The sequence below is a fragment of the Benincasa hispida genome, chromosome 9 (genome assembly GCF_009727055.1).
Source record: "Benincasa hispida cultivar B227 chromosome 9, ASM972705v1, whole genome shotgun sequence".
NCBI classification, from domain to species: Eukaryota; Viridiplantae; Streptophyta; class Magnoliopsida; order Cucurbitales; family Cucurbitaceae; genus Benincasa; species Benincasa hispida.
In genome coordinates, this window is record NC_052357.1 from 89,334,686 (window position 1) to 89,357,114 (window position 22,429).

Genomic DNA, 22,429 nt, shown 5'->3' on the forward strand with positions numbered 1-22,429 from the left:
GGACAAGAAGATAGTTATTATAGTCCTAGATTAGTATAGTTATGTTGTTTGGGGTGTAGATTATTTTAGTTTGAATTATAATAATATGTATTTGAAATATTTTAATTTGAGAAAAAATAATAAACATTGTAGTAAAAAAAATGATGAATGTAAAATAGTTTAAATAGTAAAAACTGTAGCAAATAGTAAATACTATAGTAAATGAGAGTTTTGAAATAGTGTTGACGGTAACTAATTGAGGATTATAAAATAGTATTTCCCATAACGTAGATCTTATCCCAAATGCCCTCTCAAAGATTCTAAGTAGATAAAAAAAATGTCAATGAGCGTTTTCCATTGCATTCAAAACAAAAGGACCCACCCTTTATAATATACACTTTTTTACTTGAAATATTATGTCAATTTTAAATAAAATATGGTTGGACATATTGTCAAAGTTGGATGCATATTATTGATATCTTGACTTGAGATACAAAAGAGTTGACTTGTCCTTATCTTAGAGACATTAACTCATCAATTCAATTAATACATTTCTTTCTCACTCTCATACAACCATTGATTAGTTTGGAGATAGCAAACACTTTTTTTCTTATAAAAACAAAAAATTTTGTATCAATTTTTACACTCAAAAGGTAATCAAGAGATCATGTCTTTCATTGTACCTTCTATTCTTGTTGTTCCTTTCTTCATTGTTTTTTTCTTTCTCACTATTCTTGCTTTTCAAGTTCCTCAGTTGCCTCCCGATGAAGGTAATATTATATCGTTATCTATGTATATATTTTTATAATAGTTTAAAACTTTTTAAGTATCTAAAAAGAACATGTTTTGAGTATGCTATTATCATCATATTTGTTACGAATTCTTCTTAGGTTTATATATTACTTTTGTCTCTTTACTTTTTGATTTTTTTTTTTTATTTTAGTCATTTTAATTTCAATATATTCATTTGGTCTATGTGCTTTTAAGTTGTTTATTTTGAATACTCGTACTTTCAATCTTGGTTCATTTTAATTCTAAAAAAGTGACCATTTTTGTCTCTTAAAATGAAATAAAAAAAGAAAATACACAAGCTAAAACAGTTGCCTTTAGAAGTATCATGACCAAAATGGATATTTTGAAAGTATAGATAGATAAAAAAGAATGATTTGAAAATACATAGATTGAAATGAACAAAAAAAAATAGGATCAAAGTGTATTTAAGGTCCTGTTTGTGAACTATTTGGTTTTTTGTTTTTGTTTTTGAAAATTAGTCATATTTCATCCACATTTTTTTTATAATTATTTGCATCTTTTTTAAGTACAATGATTGAATTCTTAGTCAAATTTCTAAAAATAAAAACAACTTTTTGAAAGTTACTTTTTTTTAGTTTTCAAAATTTGGCTAAGTAATAACAAAGGAATAAATTTGGAGGTGGTGATAATGTTAGTATACTTAATTTTTAAAAACAAAAACAACAAACAAAATAGTTACCGCACGTAGCCTAAATCTTTTTTTAATGATAAAAAAAGGACTCATTTGAATGTTTGGACATGAAAATATTATTATCAATCAAAACAATTTATGTAAATTGAAAATTGATGTTGAAAATTGAAAACCCAAAAAAAAAAAATAATAATAATAATTAATAAAAGAAGATTTGAAGGTGGATGTTTCTCAAGGTTTGTTTGTTCCTATAATATTTTTATATTGACATTAAAACTAAAACTGATGAGAATTTGGGATGAAAATTAATTTTGCAGTTGAAGGGTTGAAATATGTGGGGAAAATATTAGGAATAGATTGGAATTTAAGTGCAAATCCATGCAGTCCAGAGTTTGCTTGGGTGCCTGCGGATCATCAAAACGACCTATCGGCAATAAGTAATATCACATGCAACTGTGAATATCTTAACCATACCGTTTGCCACGTCACTCATATGTACGTCTTATTTATTTATTTATTATTTTTATTTTAATATAACTCACTTTTACACCTGACTGTCGCTTACCTTTTAATTTTAGAGAAATTATTTTAAATTATAAAACTACTGAAAATATTTACAAACAATAACTAAATATCATAGTTTATCTGTCAACAAAAATTATAAGACTATTATTTATATCTATCATGATAGATAGACAAAGATAATAATCTATCACGATCTATCGCAGATAGACAGTAAAATTTTACTATTATTTATAAATATTTTATTTTATTTTACTATATTTAAAAACATCCTTTTGTTTTATTACGTTAATAATATTTTCATTTTATAGATTGGTTATAATGTAAATTACTATTAGGTAATTTGTGTTTTTGTTTCAAATAACACAATTTCACCGTGCATACAAAATACTTTTTTATTATAATAATAAATAATGTTATTAAGGTCGGTGGCCATTATCCATATATGGACGCACACGAAGCTTTTGATAATTAGAAAGTATCAAATGATTTCAATCTTGCATTTATTTGAAGGAAAAATAAATAAATATAAGAGAAAAAAAATACACTCATGCAAAGAACTCGATGTACTATGTTAATGAGCATTGATGTGTATGCGTATATATAAGTTAAAACAAAAAATCTCACAAAATTCTAAAATTAAAATCTACACTCAAAACATACTAAAACGACAAATAGTCCAAAAGAAAAGTATTTGACTATTAATACACATTCTACTACTAATATAGGATACAACTTTGATAAAACATTTAAGTTCTAAAATTCTTTGGTGCTTCCATTATTCTATTTATTCTTACTATGATCCATATACCTAAATTAAAGTGTACAATTTTATTTGTTTTAGATATACAAATGTCAAACATTTAACAAAAAGGAGAGTAAGAGAGTATTGAAGACGAAAGAGGAGAAAAAAAATGGAAAATTGTAAAACTAGTATGCTTTTTAGAAATTCATAAAAATAGTTTTTCTCGGTCCATTTCGAACAAGATCGACCACCGAATTAGTTAAAAAAATCAACTTTTTCTAACTCATCGATTTTTTTGGGTCTTCTCGATATATCTCGCCTGATTACACATCGAGATTTGTTAATTCTTTTATGTAATCTTCCCAGATTTTATATCAAATCTTATATTATTTTCAATTTTCTCCAAAATCAGTTATGTTTACTAAATATTATATCAAATTATTATATAATTGTTCAAATTTTTAGAATAATATATGTTTTCACAATTATATGAATTTCTAGAATTTCAAATGGGTTTTTCAAGTACCAAAATAGATTTTTTAAATTGATTCAACATTTTTAAATTTTGGAGAATATCAAACATTTCGAAAAATTGGATAAGATTTGAGATATACATAGAATCTTGATGTTAATCCTGTTCGAGATTCCACGAGAAAGCTCAAATATATGAATTTCGATGTTAATTATGTCTGAGATTTCACCGAGAAACCTCAAATATATAGAATCTCGGTGTTATTTTGCCTGAGATTATTATCAAGATGCACATAATCTGGCGAGATGTATCGAGAAAACTCCAAACAATCGATAAGTTGGAAAAAATTGATTTTTAACTAAAATCTCGTGGTAAATCTTGATCGAAATGAACCGAGAAAAACTATTTTTACGATTTAAAAAAAATGTTAATTTTATAAGATAAAAACTTAAACGTGTTATTTCTTACAATTTTTTAAGAAAGAGGGGAAATAGAGAAGAAGAGAATTGCTAGATTTTGTTCATATAATAGTAATGATATTTTTCGAATTTTTGTTAAAGATGAGGGATATTTTTGAAAATTTCGAAAGTTGAAATATATTTTTGATATAAAATACTAACGGTTTTCGTATAAAATTAACGGTAAGTGATATTTTTGAACTGATTTTGTAAGTTATTTTTGAAAATATTTTAGCCTAAGATATTGTTTTTGTTGGGAAAGCAGAGTTCTGCAATCGCTGAATTTGGGAGGCACACTTCCATCTGATCTTTCGAGGCTTCCTTACCTGAAAGTACTGTAAGTACTTCCTCTCTCTTCACTTTGCAATGGAGTCTCTTCACGTTGCTGGTTTCTTCCACTACCCAACTTTCATGTTTCTTCTAATCCAGTGATCTCGTTCGAACTTATATCAGTGGCCAAATTCCTCCACAATGGGGTTCCACCAAGCTTTGCAAAATGTATTTTCTCTCTTTTTCTTCTTCTCTATGCCTCATCATCATTGGATTTGCATCCAATGTTAATCCAAACTTTTGCAGTTCCCTACTTGGAAATCGGCTCACCGGTCCCATTCCAGAAGAGATTGGAAACATCACTACTCTTCAAGAATTGTGAGTTCTAATTAATTACCACATCTTTGATTCTCTTTTCTATTCTTAGATCATTTTAACATGATGTTATAATTAATTATACCTACACAGGGTCCTAGAATCCAGTCACCTCTCAGGAACCTTGCCTTCAACCCTTGGAAATTTGGTCAAATTGGAAAGATTGTAAGACCTAAATTCCTTGCTGTTGTTATGTTATAGCTTGATTTTGATTCATACTTGTAAGTTATTGTTTAGACTTCTTGGCTCTAATAACTTCACTGGGGAGCTGCCGACGTCTTTGGGAATGCTAACCTCTTTGACCCAGTTGTAAGATTTATAAAATTTTTCAGTCTTCGGATTATGTTTCCTACATTCATTCATACAGTCGTTTTTCTATAACATAAGTAGCTTATTGAAGTATTGCAATTATGCAGCCGAATCAGCGACAATAACTTTGTAGGACAGATACCCAGTTTCATTCGGAATTGGGTAAATATTAGTCTAATGTGAGAACTCTGTATTCTACGCTCAATTCTAACTCTTCTCTTTAACCATGAATCCTTTCTCTCTAATTTAATTTGATTGTGACAGAGTGATTCAAGGAAGTGGGTTGAGTGGGCCTATTCCTTCTGAAATCGGACTTTTGAATGAATTAATCGACATGTTAGTATGCAGTTTTATTTCACGGCTCAATTATCTCAGGAAAAGAAAAGAAAAATATATATTTTTTTCTCACTCATACTCGTGAAAATTTCAACTTGCAGGAGAATAAGTGACCTGAATGGAGCTTCATCACCCTTTCCATCGCTTAATAATTTGACCAACATAAATTATCTGTGAGCAGCTCTGTTCATTTCTAACTTGTTGGAAGCACCTTAGCTAATTAATTTTGTTTTTGATTTTCTAACAGAGTGTTGAGGAATTGCAATATTACTGGAGTGCTGCCTGATTATTTGGCGAAGATGACAACTTTGAGGATCCTGTCAGTATAAGTTCATTATATCACTTTTTAGTTTCTTGCTCATATATTTTACCTTTTAGCCACAAATATTAAACTATTCCCCTTGCTGCATAGTATAGCTTAGTATTTGTAGCTTTTCTTTATCAGTCCAGATGTATTTTGGCATACTGTTTCTGTTATTTCTCAGCTTGTGATACGGCACCGCATGTACTGCCACTGTTCTGTTTATATCACTGTTAACCTCAGTATGCTTTAGCTGAGTGTATCTCATTTTTTTTTCGTTGATTCTTTTATTCTTTATGCTATTTTTCTAATTGGAATTATATCTAGACTTTCATGTCTCACATGAAAATCTAAAAATTTATCAGAACGAATGTCAAGATCTGTTATTCACTCTAGATGTTGAAAGGTGGAAAAGAGCGGCACCATGTGATGAGTTAGTCCTGAAAGAAGCAATAAGAAGCTTATGTTTTTTGAATTGGGAAAATATAATCTCTTTTTTTTTCCCCCTCTTTTTATTAGATTCTTTTGCATGGTGACCATGAATCACATAGGCTGCTAGTAGTGAATATTGAGTGAGCTGCCTGGTATTAGGTGTGTTAAGAGAATAGGAAGAATCAAAATAGTTCTCTTTCGATCAAAGACTAAAAAATAAAATAGTTAGTTGATCCTAGTAGCAATGCATGGGGCTGATAAGTCGGAAGTTCCTTTTAATTATATTTATGACAACTTAATTTGCGCTCACTTTTTCACTTGCAATCTCTTGCAGAGACCTCAGCTTTAACAAAATAAGTGGGGAGATTCCACCCAATTTTCATGATCTTGCAGGGGTGCAAACAATGTAATAAACTGTTCGCACAAATTCTAATTATAACTACATATAGTCATTCTCTCATGGCTTTGCTATATAAATGGGAAAACCTTATAAATGACTGTCTCACTATGCTATATTTCAAGAGAACTGGTTGAATTTGATATGTGTTAATAGTTGGAAACGAGCAAATAATATTATCATACGTTTTAACTCCTTGAAACGGTTAAATATATAAGCTAAAATTCTAAAAATCAAGGCATGTTGTTGGATATTTTTCGGATTTGTTAAACAAGACACAAGAAGCCTAGTTTTTACTAGCTGATTTATTCTAAAACAAGTGTTGCACTTACGTCGGCTAACCTAGAGTCACTTAAGTCTTTAACCTTACATGAACATTGGACCATGAGATCTTGAAGACAGGAGGGGACCGAAATCATAATCCACACAAGATATTAAAAGTGCATTTATAAGACCTCCCTCTAGGCTCTACTCTACATCGTTATGTGTGCATAACCAGCAATATTATAGATTGTATTTCCCAATGACATTAGAATTTACATTGTGAGGTTGCATCTTCATGTTAGAGCTCCCTGATACAGAAAGGTCATCACATCAATTATACTCATTTTTCAATATTTACATGTTTAGATTTTTAACTGGAAACTTGCTAAATGGATCAGTGCCTGGATGGATGCTACATGATGGAGAGGTCATGTAAATTTCCCATGGACTTTTTACCCTTTAATAAGGTTTATTGAAATGATAAGTTTTTTAAATATACCTGTTGTGAAGAGGTTTAATCATATACTTCCTTTTTCAGTGATCTCTCTTATAATAAATTTGCACCACTCCCTGCGGATACAAATTGTCAAACACGAAATATGTAAGAACGTTTTTATCTCTCTTCTTTCTACTTCCTGTAATAATTTCCTTTAGGAGATACAAAGTTTCCTTTCCTTCCTCAGGAATTTCTTTGCAAGCTCTTCTCTTGACAATGATTCGTAAGTTTAAGTTTTCTTGGATATAAAATTTTAAAATTTCTATATTTTGTTGCTATGTCAATTATATTATTCTGGTATACTGACTAGTATTGTTTTATCAGTAAGCTGGTATCTTGTTTGAGGAAAATCACATGTGGACAAGGTGAGTTGGGATATGACATTTTCATGTGCGTGATTGTAGCAACCTTGGGAGAGGTTAGGAGAATGATGAAAAACTAAAATGCTTTGTCAACTAAAGATGGTGGAAGATGGTCTATCCATTGAAAAGCAGCAAGAGGCATATGTCTTTTTTTTCTTTTCTTTTCTATTTGTAATATCGATAAGCACGCTGATATTCTTGCAGTTAAGTACCATATCTATATAAATTGTGGTGGTAAGGAAGAAATCATCAATGGTGTTACGTTTGAAGGAGATGAAGATACAGGCAAACCATCGCAGTTTCGTTTAAGCCAAACAAATTGGGCATTTAGCAATACTGGCTCTTTTTTGGATAATCATCACCGTACATATGACTATATTGCCGTCAATTCATCAACGTTGTCTATGAAAAATTCTAAACTGTATGAGACTGCTCGACTTACTCCACTGTCTCTGACATACTATGTGTACTGCCTAGCAAGTTCAAACTACACGATAAGCCTCCATTTTGCAGAAATAACATTTACTAATGATAAAAGTTTTACGAGCCTCGGAAGACGTGTATTTGATGTTTATGTCCAGGTAATCAATGATTTTTTTTTTTTTTTTTGAATATTTCCTCATTACAAGCTCAAAATCCCGTAAATTGAAATCCAAACTTGCAGGGAAGGCGGGTGCTGAAGGATTTTAATATTGTAGATGCTGCAGGTGGTGTTGGTAAAGCTTTCATACACAAAATTCCGATCTCTGTTACTAATGGCACTTTGGAGATACGATTTTATTGGGCAGGGAAGGGGACAACTGTAATCCCTTCAGGGGGAGTCTATGGTCCTTTGATTTCTGCCATTTCAATAGTTTCGGGTAAGTTGAGTGACATGTTAATTTAATTCTCTTCTGGTTTATTTTTTTCACATATATTATATGATTTCATCACAGTATACATATTATCTATCAGTAATAAAAGTTTATTCCCGTTCTCTCTCATGAAATTGCTGTTATTAAATTCTACAGTTACATATATTAGTTTCTAATAGTAATAGAAATTAATTCTCTATCTGCGGAACTAAACTAATTCTTCTGTCCAACTTCATAAATTATTGAGTATATTCCGATAGAAGAACTAATCTTTGGGAAGATAAACATTAGATTGGATCATAATAATAATCTTTTAAGTCTTAGGTCCTCTTCAGTTTATCAACTTGCCCACCACTGCAACTCATAACATTTGTTCCAAAGTTTGTACTAACTAATACTCAATGAGCCATAATTATATAAAATATAAACACTATAAGTCTGTCTAGTGGTATGAGGCAAAGGAAGGAAGGGAAAGAAAATTTGGAGGTAATGAGTTCAAATTCCATAATTGCCACTTATCAAGTTGTTATGTGAGATTAGATTAGTTGGAGAGAATTAAAATGGCCTAAACATTATATATATGTTTGTCATATCCTCCCATATTACACCATAGTTCTCAAAGAAACCAAGTGTTTCAACGCAGTCTTTTTATAGCCCTTCTAAACTAAAGTGTTAAATTTGTATATTATTGAATAATCGACTTTATTTAGATTACATTAAATTATCAAATATATAGACTCTAGTAGACCCAACAAAGGAAACTAACCTAAAAAGAAAATATTAATATGGAAAATACAAATTAGAAATAAACTCTAATTTCCTTTTAACACTCTCTCTCAAACTCAATGTGATAGATTGGTGAACAACTTGAGTTTTGCAAAGATAACTTCTGAAACAAATCAATAGATTTGGGATGGAAACAAAAACTCACGAAGATCGAAAATAGAAAGTAAGCTAGTAGATTTGGGATGGCAATATAAACCCACGAAGAACGGAAACAAACTTCTGGGCTGAAAATATAGATTCTCATATCGAGATCTATAACAAAACCTACAAAAACTTCTGGACTGAAAGATCGAGATCTAAAACAAATCCCACAAACGATCGATTTGCAAATGGAACAAAGACTTTTTGTGCAAAAGAAGATGTGCCATAATCGTATAAACCAAATTGAACCAACTTAAATCACATCAAATTGAGTGAACCAAACCAATTAAACTAATTGAAACAAGCTTAATTAACCGAAACAAAACACGTGTAACTGAACTGAACCAAACCAAGAGGATCGAACTGAATCCATCGTCTAACCGAACCGGATCGGAACGATTAAATCGGACCGATCAAACCGAACTGATTGGAGTTTCAAAAACCGAGAAGATAAGAAAAATAAACAAATAGAGAGGGAAAAAAAAACTTGAATCAACACCGACGCTCGAAAGATCAAGATCAACGGTGTGAGATGAAACAGAAACAGTCAAGGACGTCGACGGCATCAATGACAGTAAAGACTGAAGTAGTGGCGACACAAATCGGTGGAAGATTGAAGAACGGGGTTGGATGACGCCAGATCTAGGCCGAGACGCGGAGGAAACGGCGTGAGGCGGATAGATAGCGACGGACGCAACTGAGAGTCGTAGATCTGAGCGGCGCGACATGAACGAAGGACTGAGGGAGAACTGGGATCTGAACGCATTGGGAATGCCGGACGGGGAGGAGCTAAGCAGCGATGAGCAAATCTGACAAAGAACGGTCGGATGCGGACAGCTGAAAGGGCGAGACGACCGGACGACGAGCCATAACTGAAAAAAAATGCTTAACGGCTGATTTGTGGTTAACGGAGGAGGCTGTACACCAGATCGGTGGTGGATAAGAGAAAACCCTAATTGACGACGGATCTGCCTCTGTCAACGGCTGTTGACGGAGGCAGAGATGGGACGTGGCGGCTAACTGGGGAATTTTCTTCTGTTACCATATTAAATATATATATTATTAAATAAATAGAGTACATTAAATTACAGAATATGGTAGTTAAAAGGAAACTAACGAAAAAAAAAAAAAGAAAAATATTAATACGAAAAATACAAATTAAGAATGACAAGTGTTAGTTTAGATTCAACGAACTAATGCAGTCAAAACCATAACTGACCTTCAATGGTTTCAAGGATCTATTATAATTTATACCTACTTTCCCACGTTAGAACTAGAAATAGGATGCACTTTAGGCTGTTATTTGCTATAAATACTTAGGGCTAAACTACAAACCACATTTATTCTTTCAAAAATTGCTATATTACCTTTTAATTTTTTCATAAAGGTTCCAAAACTATCTTTAAACTAGAAGTCTTTAGATGAAAATTTGGAACTAAAATGTGTATGATGGACTTAAAAACTGCCACACCATTTTAGGTTCTAATTTTCCTCTTACATTCTAAGAATTTTGAAACATTTACGAAAACATGTGTAACCTTTTTTTTTAAGCATAAAACATGTATAACTTAATGTCTCATAAAGTTTTTAATTAATTAAAAAAAATTTAATAATCAAGTATCAACAAAAAATTAAACACGTTCTTTTAAAGGATTTAAAGAGTTGGGATGTAAACAGATTTCTCAATAAGTTTAATAATAATTATCTTATCTTACTATTTTTTAAAAAAGTGGATTAAGGGGAAAATGTTATTGAGTTGGTCGAAAATAATAATAAAAAATGATGATTAAAGAAAAAAACACTCACAGTGTTGTTACGGTATTATTAAAAAAAAGTGTTACCTACTTTTTTGAATTGTTTCAATATTTATTATTGATTAATTAAAATTAGAATTTACATTAATAGAATTATTTATTATCTTTTCACATTCTCAAATCCCTACACAATATATACATATTTAATAAGATGTTAGCATATGAAAAAAAAAATGATCTCTTTATCTCTATAATTTAATTTTTAAAATTTATGAATTTACCTTTAAGTATATTTAATGATGAGATTTCAAAGGTTTTGTAACTTGACCTATAATATATATTTAATAATAATGGAATTTTCAAAAGTTAACTAAATTTTATTAGTTAATTTTTAAAAAGGTCTAGAGTACGTTGAAATTAATAATTTAAATGACATGCATAAAAGTAAGAAACAAGAAAGAGGCAAAAAGAAGATTTTGAATATTTAAAATTTTGTCAATCTTATTCACAAAAAAGAATTATAAAATTTAATGACTTTATTTTAATTATATAGATATAGATAATTTTTTGAGTTTCAATAATTTCTAACCTTTTACAATCATATAAATAACTATTTTTACAAAGCATAATGAACGAGCATGGGATGCATACACAAACTCATTTATAAAAATTTGTTCTTAATACACGATAAAATAAAGTGAGAATTCTATCAATATGATAATATAATTGAAAATATCACGCACAAATGCACGTGTTAGTTTTATATAATTATTGTCCCTCTTTTCATGATGCAGACTCTGATCCTTCAGTTGAGCCTCTAGTAGAAATTCGAAATAACTTATCTATCGGTGCAATTGTTGGAATTTCGGCTGCAATAGTCTTATTTATAATTTTGGCTCTTGGAACTTTATGGTCGAGAGGATGTCTTGGAAGGAAAAGTAGACATCCACAAGGTAATTTAGATGAATTGTTTTTGGTGGCGAACTTGTATGTTAGGATTGATTTTTAGGATTCAAGGTTCAATATCTTATTTAGCCAATATATAGTCTCGAGTTCAGTGAGCCGGATGTTTGATTCCGTTTCTCTTGGGTATAGGCCCTATCCAGCTATACTTTGTTTATTATCATGACAATAGGCTTCATTCATTTTGACTCTTCCTGTGCAGATTTGGAAGGTCTAAATATTGGTCCATTTTCTTTAAAGCAAATAACAACCGCGACGAATAACTTTGACACTTCCAATAAGATAGGGGAAGGTGGTTTTGGACCTGTTTATAAGGTGATATCACTGATTTGCTATTTTGTTTTGTTCGTGAACGTTTCTTTTGCAGATATCTTAGACCATATGCAACGTAAATTTTCTTTCAAAATGAAGGGTATCCTCTTAGATGGCACCATGATTGCAGTGAAGAAACTTTCCTCAAACTCAAAGCAAGGAAAACGTGAATTTGTGAATGAGATAGGCGTGATATCTTCTTTACAACATCCATATCTAGTAAAGCTGTATGGATGTTGCACTGAAGGTGATCAACTTTTGCTAGTTTATGAATATATGGAAAATAATAGTCTTGCCCGGGCCCTATTTGGTAATCTTTGTTTTCTGGACTTTATTATAACCAATTTTTATTAGTATTCTTAATGCATTTCAGCGAGCTGATTAATGAAAGTATTGACCATCTCTCCCAATATAATAAATTGAAGGACCTCAAGAATGTCAATTAGAATTGAATTGGCCAACGAGACAAAAAATTTGCATTGGTTTAGCCAAAGGTTTGGCTTTTCTTCATGAGGAGTCAGGATTGAAGATTGTTCACAGAGACATCAAAGGTAGTAATGTATTGTTAGATGAAAATCTCAATCCAAAGATATCTGACTTTGGTTTGGCCAAGCTTGATGAAGAAGAGAATACCCACATGACCACTCGGATCGCTGGAACATTGTGAGTCATTATGATTAATTCGTTCTTTCTGCATTATCCAAATAATTTTTTTGCTGTTTTTTTTTTCCTATTTAGCGTCTAAAGTCTTGTCAATATAAGTATAGTAATTAATAAATAGTCATTTATGCTTTTGTGGATTAGAATCCACCAACCCCAAGCCTAAATCAACATGAGCAGCTCCTTGGAACAGAATATAATAATAGTTATTTGATGTCAAGAAGTTTAATGGAGTTGAAATTTCTTTGGCTTGCTGCAATTACTAATAGACATTTTTCTCCTAACACCATGAACGCTGTTTGAAGTTTTGGCATTTAAGTTTATTGATCCTACAAATGCTAGATAGCTAGTATTTATGTCTAATATCATACTTTTGCGGCGGATATATGGCTCCAGAATATGCAACACGAGGCTACTTAACGGATAAAGCAGACATTTATAGCTTTGGTATTGTGACATTGGAAATAGTTAGTGGAAGGAGCAACGCTATGTATCGGTCAAAGGATAAGTGCCTTTATCTTCTTGATTGGGTAACTTGATTTCATTTTTGTACAAGTGTAGCTTTACTTTTTTTTGGCGTTTAACCTTGTTAACCACAAGGAACTCAGACTTATATGTGAATTTTAACTCGGGTCCATCTTGATATTTTTTTGGTTGACAATTGCAATGAAAATTCATCTTTACCCTTAAACTATATTTGTTTTTCCATTTACTTCTTCCGCTCACTTCAAAACCTAAGGAGGTGTTTGGGGCAGTGAGTTGGTTATTTATAGTCAGTAAGCTATAATAGTTTATACAGATTATTTTAGTTCGGGTTATAATAATCTATGTTTAAGGTGCAATTTATTTTAATTTGGGTTCGAACTAGTAAACATTATCACAAAGAGGAAAAGAAAGGATGAATAGGAAATAGTAAATACGATAACAAAAAGGGATTTGAAATAATAATATTGTAGTTTAATGGTAGATTATAATAGTTAGAAATACCAACTATTATAATTAGAGTTATAAAAGCCCATTCCACCCACTTGAAGTTGGGGGCAAACACCCTAAGTTTCTATTTATTTCACATGATCCTGAGATCAACGAATATAACTTGAGGAAACATTGGGAAAGGTAAATTAGCTAACCGATGCTTTGATGGCACTTGGCAGGCACTTGTAGTGAAAGAGAAAGGCGATTTAATGGAACTAGTTGATCCAAGGTTAGGCTCCAATTTCGACCAAGGCGAGGCAATGGCAATGATCAACATTGCTCTTCTATGCACCAATGTCTCTCCTTCTGCTAGACCCACTATGACCTGCGTAGTGAGCATGCTTGAAGGTAAGGCTGCAGTCGAGGAATTATCCACAAATCCAAATGACTTGAGAGAAGAGATCAACGCAATGTGGACCATTATGCACCAGAACCAGAAATTGACTGACAATGACATCCAAACAGAGAGTGCATCGTCTTTGGACATTCTATGTACCAGTTCTTCCACATCCATTTAGACCACAAATTTGACTCATTTCTAATGTTTTGGATAAGGTATGTGGTATATCTAAGCTTTGATTTTTTCTCTCTCCTTTATAGGTTTGATACTATTTTGGTCTTAGTATTTTCGGTCTCAACTCGTCTCTGTGTTTTCAAAAGGTTCATTTTAGTTCATGTACTTTCAATTATTTTTCATTTTAATCCATGTTCAAAATATCGGTCTTGGTCCCATACTTTAAAAAAATTGACCATTTTTATCCATGTGTTGCAAAATCTTAACACATCTTTTATGCACGACTGAATGGACTAGAATGATCACTTTCTAAAGGTGTAAGGACTGAAACAAACGTTTTGAAAGTACAATAACTAAAATAAGCAAAAGTTGAAAGTATAAGAATCAAAATTGATGTTTTGAAATTATATAGAGACTAAAAAGAACTAGAGAATAAATGACCAAAATAATATTTAAACGTATTACGATGGAAGCTTAGACATACATGTACCATATTCAAGACATTGTAAATGCAGTTTCAGAGTCCAGTTTCTACTCTAAATTGATGTCAAAGAATTGATACCACTTAAAATATAGGAGAGATTAAATCTTCTTCTACTTGATTCTAGTAGAATATGTTTATAAGATCTGCAAGCTACAGTTTCTCAACAAGGCAACTCTTGGTTCCTGTTTACCAGGTGGGATCCTCCAAAGGCCATGCTATTATTATTGGCTTTAATTTTGTAGAATCCATAGTTCTGGTGTGTAAAAGCATTCCTTAAAATTGCTATCTACTTTTTCTGTCTTTATTAATAAGAGGTGTATCTAATATTACAATCGAAATTTTAATTTGAACAAAATTTGTATTTTCTTGTTTGTTAATTCAACTTTTTGAATTTTTTAAAATTATGTAAAAAAGGATAAGTTACACAAAGAAGCTATAATTCTGAGGAAAAAAAAAACTTTCAAATATGTGATGGTCTTCTAGCATATTCATATAAACAATTTAATCAAATAGTTGATTGAATAAACTAATATTTGTGTAAAATTAAGGATCACAATAGAAACAAGAATATGGAGAAAATATAACATAACAATAATATATAATAAAAGAAAATAACAAAATATAAATTAATGACTGAGAGTTTATAGAAATGATATTGAAGTTTAGAAATCACTCTTAATATCTCACCAATGTGCATTTCTCTTAAATCTATCAAATGTCACTATTTATAGATAACTTGGCAAATATGAGGTGGAATTAAATGGAAACTAAGAGTTTGTAATTGTAAAACATATGAACATCATAAATGCACATGGGGTTAGTGGGAGAATGTCATTTGGGCATCTATTACATATAATACTCCCCTTAGATGCTAATTAAATATATGAAATATGTTTTATTAAAATCTTACTAGGAAGAAACCCAATAGGAAAAAATCTCAAAAATACATATTTCATATAATCTAATAATTCTAGAAGAATACAATATATTTTTTTCCCTAATGAAAACATCGTCGCCGTATTCAATGTTGTGCACCAATTTTTTAAAGATTGCAATAGTAATGACTTTGTAAATAAGTCTGTTAGGGTATCTTTCGAACAATTTGTTATACAGTGATGCTGTTTTCTTGAGTATAAAAAAAATTTGGTTGTTGGGTTTCCTTTCTTTTCTCATGAAATAGTGGATTATTATTATATGTATATTCATCATTATATTTGTAATATTTTGTAATTTTTTTTTCTTATAGGTTGATACTTTGATATATGAAGACCTTATATTTGATTCATAATTAAGAAGAATAATATTACACTATTTTAGTCTAATTTTTTAGAAAAAAAAAACCCTAGCCACCATTGTAAAAATCTAGCCACCACCGGAACCCTAGACGTCGAAATCATCGACACACCCTGCTTCTTAACGGAACCTCTACTGTCCTACGATCATCCGACGTTTCTATCTAACCTTTTGCTGGAATCGCCGCCATTGTCGGCAACCTGTCGTCCGAACCATCGCTTGTTCCTCGACCCGCGTCGTGCTAGATTCATTCTGCCACTCACTTGCGTGGTGCCAGATTTGGTTGTGTCCACTCGTTTGCCCAGGCAGTCCGCCAGCCATCTGGTTCTATCCACTGTCTTCCGCCGGCCACTGGCTGGACCTTGCAATTTACCCTAACTTTAGATCTAGCTGTCGTTGCTGTCTCTCTCTCTGTGGCACTCTCTCCGACGGTCAAGGTGCAGTTTACGTGTTTTTCAGGTTCGTGCGCCAATGCAGTTCGCATGTTTTCAGTTTTTGGTTGGTTTGGATTTGGCAAAACGCTAGTGGAAAAGGAGTATATAAATCTCACCTCGCACATATATAGATCTGATTTGGTTCAAATACAGTGGTTTGGAATCAGATTTGGTCCAGATTTTAGTTTCGTTCATCTTAAGTATGGCTAGTCTGATTTATGGTTTGATTTGGTTTGGTTCTATTCATATTTGTGGTTAATTCAAAGTTTTTTTTTTTTTTTTTTTCTAACGTGGATTATTTTTTCTAATCAAATTGTTGTTGGTTGTTGATTTAAGTTACCTCGTTATGGAACAAATTCATCAACTCCTGATACTGTTGCAAACCAATTTTTCATCGGGTAATCTTTGTATTTCCTTGGCACAGGTGGAGTTATCCACAATTTTTTTCTAGTAATAGTTCATCTCCTTGGATCATTGATTCAGGAGCTATTGATCACATAACTGGTTCATCTCACATTTTTTATACATACTATATTTCTCATGAAAATAATAAAACAAAATTAAAATCACCAATGTGAAGAAAATTTTCGAAAAAGATCCTTTGAGCGCGGAAGCAATATCGACCCAGATTCCATTTTTCATTGAATGTAAGTTTTATCGTAAACAAGAACAAGATATGCATTTACTTAAATTACAACATGCTTTAAAAAAAAATACTTAGGGTTTCAAAAACTTTTCTTCAAAAACTCTCTCGAACAAAACATGAACGAATCACATTCTCCACGCGGGCCTCCTTCTTCAAAAGGGACACCACCATTTGAGAATCATTTGTATTCTACTTTTCTTCTCTCTAAATTTTTAAGTGAGTACTCTTTTCTCAATTTTTTTCATGAAGATGAAAATCTCATCCACCATTTTTTCACACAACCCACATATATTAATTGAGAAAAAAAATAGGGGGAAATAGGGGGAGGGAGTTGTATCTCCTTCCCTTTAATTAATTTTAATTAAATTTATATATATATATATATATCTGTCTCTTATACACATCTAGATGTGTATAAGAGACAGATGTTAATTATATCACATATATAATCAATTTAATTAATTATATCATATATAATTAATTCCCTCAATTAATTTGAACACTTCAAATTAATCCAAAACTAATTCTCAATTAAATCCCTATTGAGCTACCGAAGAGACCTTATGAACATGTAGATTGAAGCTACAACGGTACTTGGATAATTAATTAAACTCTTTAATTAAATTACCCAACATCCATTAATTACCGATCATTCCACTAAAGATCGACAATTGCACTCTTCGCACTATAGATAAATTTTTGTGTCTTGGATATAACTAATCAACAGTATGATGATTCTTCAGAAATTGTTCATAAGTACAGCTGGGCCAAAATTATCATTTTGCCTCTATAGTTATATCTAACTCCTTAAGTACTATTGATCTCTCTAATGAACAATAAGTCATAGTCTAACTATGACCAAGTCCCTTGGGCCAAGAGAAGGTGTGGCCACTATGTTCAAGACCTAGAGCATCGGGGAAGGAGTAAATTTCATCTTGTGTAACTGTGTTCCCTGCTCCCGAGCCAGACGAATCCCCAAAATGGTAGAGTTGTTGAGTTGGCAATCTAGCCACTCTCACCCATACAAATCAAAGGACCGCCTTCATGAGCAAGAGTTCAAAACTCACTCAAGATTTAGGTCATGTCACCTATGGTCATCCTAGTGAAATGTAAGTCTCTATTATTAACGGCGTTATATAAAGAGACTAATCATTTCGTGGTTCGGTCTTATACAAATTCTTTGTATAGGATACCCCTACTCATATGTCTCCACATGAATGATCAAGATCAGATCATTTGTCGCACTTTACAACACTTGTAACACCTACAAAGCGGTTCGTATCTGTAGTGTCACAAGGATTAAGTACCCAATCTTATCCATCTACTACAGATCGTTTAGATTATTATTTAAACAAGATCCACTTGTATGTCTCTACATACTTGTTTAAATTACATGAAATAACCTCGAATATTAGTTTATTGGATTGAGTATATGCTGATAAAATAACACTTATTTTTATCAACAACAATATATTTATACAAAGTTTACAAACTACGAGATTATAAAGAGATTTAAGACACCAATCCCAACACGATGATAGTTTCTCTTCTATTGCGGGAAAAGCAACCATTAAATTGATTGATACTCTTTTTTTGCAGTCCATTCTCCATGTTCCTAAATTAGAATGTAATCTTTTATCTATTAATAAACTTTGTCGAGATTCTAATTGTCATATTATTTTCTTTAATTCTCATTGTATCTTTCAGTATCAGGAGTCGGGACAGTAAATTGGGAGCGCTAGGATGCTTGGTGATCTCTACTACTTTGATCGAGCCTTTTTTAGTAATAAAATAACTCAGAGTCTTAGTAGTATTAGTTCTCTTTCTGATCATAAACAAATCATACTTTTTGCATCATAGATTAGGAAATCCTTATTTTCTCTATCTTAAACAAATGTTTTCAAATTTGTTAAAAAAAATATGGATTATTCTTCTCTTCATTGTGAAAGTTGCATTTTTGGAAAAAGTCCACACATTTGTCCCAAAACCATACAAAACCTCCAAACCATTTTATCTCATTCATAGTGATGTTTAGGACCCTTCTAAAATTTTGACTCATAGTGGTAAAAAGTTATTTGTTACTTTTATTGATGATCGCACACATCTATCTTGGGTCTATTTAATGACAAATAAATCTGGGTGAAAAATCTTGTTAAATATTTTTATGATATGATTAAAACTCAATTTCAAACCAAAATTAGTATTTTACACTCTAATAATGAAATTGAGTATTTCAATACATATTTGAGCGATTTTTTAAAAGATAAAGATATTTTACATCAGTCTACTTGTCGAGATACCCCTCAACAACAACAAAATGAAATTGTTGAACTAAAAATTAGGCATTTACTTGAAGTTGCACGTGTCGTAATGTTTTCGATGCATGTTCCTAAGTATTTATGGGGGGAAGCTGTACTCATGGGCTATTTGATAAATAGAATACCTAGTAAAGTCTTGAATTGTAGAACTCATCTTGAATATCTTAAAATGATTTTTCTAACTTATCACATATATTCCTATTTACCCATAAAGTTTTTTTGTTGCACTAAATATGTTCACATGCCTAGTCCTTTTCGATTGAAATTCGATTATAGAGCTAATATGTACATTTTTTGGGCCATGCTTCAAATAAAAAAAAAAGGTTACACATGTTTTGACCCTCAAAGGAAAAAAATTATGCGAGTATAAACGTGTCTTTCTTAGAAAAACAACCATATTTTACCAAAAATTCTCTTCAGGGAAAGAAGTCAAATTTATAAGATAATTTTTGGGAAACCTTTCCTTATATTAGTCACCTTGACATGTCTGTCCCAAGTCCTACAATGATAAGTATAGAAATGTCTCATTCAGGGGGAGAAATACTACAAATTGACCCTACAAATCAAATTCTTGAGTTAAATTTTTATACTAGAAGAGCAATTAATCAAAGGAACCATGACCAGAGAGTTGATTCCACACAAAACCGATTTGAAATTCCGATAAAATGATACTGGAAATACCTCTATAATTCCCAATGTTGAAAGGTTTGGTAATTCTTCTTCTATTTCTAATCTTTCGAATGTTCAAAATACCTTATCCATTATCTCTAACCTTGATATACCCATTTCCATTAGAAAAGGTATTAGAACTTGTACTAAATAACCAATTGTAAATTACATCTCATATGAGAAATTGTCAGCAGTCATAAATGCTTCACATTTAGGATAGACAATTTATTTGTTCCAAGGAATATACAAGAAGCCCTAGATGATCCAAATTGGAAAACGACTGTTATGGAGGAGATGAATGCTCTAAGACAAAGTGGTACTTGGAAAATAACAAACTTACCAGAGGATAAGAAGACAGTGGGGTGAAAATGGGCGTTTATGGTAAAGTGTAATATACTGATGGCAATGTTGAAAGGTATAAGGCCAGATTAGTTCCTAAAAGTTTTACTCAAACCTATGAAATTGATTATCAAGAGACTTTTGCTTCTGTTGCAAAAATTAACTCTATCAGAATCCTTTTGTCTTTTGTAGCTAACTTGGATTGGCTTCTTCATCAATTAGATATGAATTTTTTTTTCCTCAATAGTGATTTAGTAGAAGAACATTTTTACCATCAAATTTTGAAATGGAACTTGGAAATACCAACTTTTGCAGATTAAAGAAATCATTATATGGTCTCAAACAGTCTCAAGAGCTTATTTTGAATGCTTTGGAAAAAGTCATTGGTTTTGGATACTAACAAAGTCAAGCAGACCATACAATCTTCTATAAACACTCTGAGAATGATAAAACTGCTATTTTATTTGTCTATGTTGATGACATTATTCTCACAGGAAATGATGAAGAAGGTTTTATTGATCTTAAGATCAAGCTTGTTAGTGAGTTCCAAATCAAAGACTTTGGAGCCTTAAAATATTTTTTATGGATGGAGTTTGCAAGATCTAAGAAAGGAATTTTTGTTAATAAGAGGAAATATGTTCTTGACTTACTTTGAGAGACAATTTTACTTGGATGTCGGACAACAAAAACTCCTATTGAACCAAATCTGACATTACAAGATGCAAATCCTAAAGAAGTAAAAGGACAAAGACAGATACTAAAGATTTGTAGGTAGTTTGATCTATTTATCTCACACACGTTCATATATAACATTTGCAGTCAGTATGGTGGGTCAATTTATGCACTCACTAGGATCCACTCACTTTGAAGCAAAGTAAAAAATCCTGAGATACTTGAAAGGAATCCCAGGTAAAGGTATAATATTCCAAAAACATGATCATTTTTAAGTTGAAGTGTACACTGATGTAGATTGGGCTGAAGTATTTCTAATAGAAGATCTATTTCTGGCAATTGTTCATTTATTGGATGAAATTTAGTTACATGGCATAGTGAAAAACAAAATATAGTAGCCATGAGGAGTGTTGAAGTGGAATTTAAAACCTTAGGCCATGGAATTTGTGAAGGTATATGGATTAATAGGATCCGTAAAGAATTGAAAGTGTCTTAAAAGACACCTATACGAGTTTATTGTGATAACAAGACTACCATTGCTACAACTCATAATCTAGTTCTACATAATAGGACAAAACAAATTGAAGTTGACAAACATTTCATAAAGAAGAAGACTAATACATGTGTAATATGCATATCTTATCTTCCAATGATAAAACAAACAACAAATATGCAAACAAAAGGCCTTTTGGAAAAACAATTTGATAAACTTCTCAACAAGTTGGCCATTGATGATATCTACAAACCAGCTTGAGGGGAAGTATTAGATTTTCTTTCTTTTCTCTTGTAATATTGGATTGTTATTATGTGTATATTCATCATTTATGTTTGTAGTATTCTGTAATATCTTTTCCTTATTGGTAAATGGTCTTTCTTCTATATAAGAAGACCTTGTATTTGATTCATAATTAAGAAGAATAATATTACACTATTTTCTTCTAATTTTTAACTAAGACAAGTCACATGTTTCACCATGTTGAATCATTGATCTTAGCTACACATATTCACAACTAGCCTCATGAATTGCAAGAATTTTAGCATGATTTGAGAAAGTAGTTGTTATGGTCTATTTCGGTGATCGCCATGATATAGTAGTTCCTCCATATGTGAATAAATAACTTGTATGAGATCTAGCTTTGTGTGGATCAGATAAACATCCAGAATCTACATAACCAACTAAATTGAAATTTGATTTATTTGAATAAAACAAACTCATATCAATTGTTCCTCGGAGATAACGAAGTATATGCTTAATTCCATTTCAATGTCTTTTTGTTGGAGAAAAACTATATCTAGCTAATAAATTAACTAAAAATGTAATATTTGATCTTGTATTATTAGCAAGATACATAAGTGCACCAATTGCACTAAGATATGATACTTTAGGACCAAGAAATTCTTCATTGTCATCTCGAGGTCAAAATATATCTTTCTTTACATCTAGTGAACAAAC

At 31.5% G+C, this 22,429-nt stretch overlaps 1 protein-coding gene across 6 annotated transcripts; it reads left to right on the forward strand.

Moving 5' to 3' along the window:
* Positions 1-628: 628 nt before the first annotated feature.
* Positions 629-14,943, forward strand: LOC120084723 (probable leucine-rich repeat receptor-like serine/threonine-protein kinase At3g14840). 6 transcript variants are annotated; one of them, XM_039040537.1, is made up of 24 exons: positions 629-749; positions 1,741-1,918; positions 3,886-3,957; positions 4,050-4,118; positions 4,197-4,268; positions 4,359-4,430; positions 4,503-4,574; positions 4,682-4,753; positions 4,839-4,910; positions 5,012-5,083; positions 5,158-5,229; positions 5,978-6,049; positions 6,671-6,736; positions 6,843-6,905; positions 6,988-7,023; positions 7,125-7,165; positions 7,367-7,743; positions 7,827-8,022; positions 11,492-11,650; positions 11,863-12,282; positions 12,398-12,635; positions 13,012-13,162; positions 13,787-14,162; positions 14,799-14,943. In XM_039040537.1, exons 1-23 carry the CDS (start codon positions 647-649, stop codon positions 14,123-14,125), a joined length of 3,084 nt encoding a protein of 1,027 aa, XP_038896465.1. In that variant the 5' UTR covers positions 629-646; the 3' UTR covers positions 14,126-14,162; positions 14,799-14,943. The 6 variants fall into 6 exon arrangements, 5 of the variants coding, with proteins under 5 accessions (XP_038896465.1, XP_038896467.1, XP_038896464.1 ...); XM_039040539.1 differs by having other exon boundaries at positions 11,863-11,975; positions 12,072-12,282; positions 13,787-14,939; XR_005483758.1 differs by lacking the exon at positions 14,799-14,943 and having other exon boundaries at positions 13,029-13,162; positions 13,787-13,924.
* Positions 14,944-22,429: the final 7,486 nt, after the last annotated feature.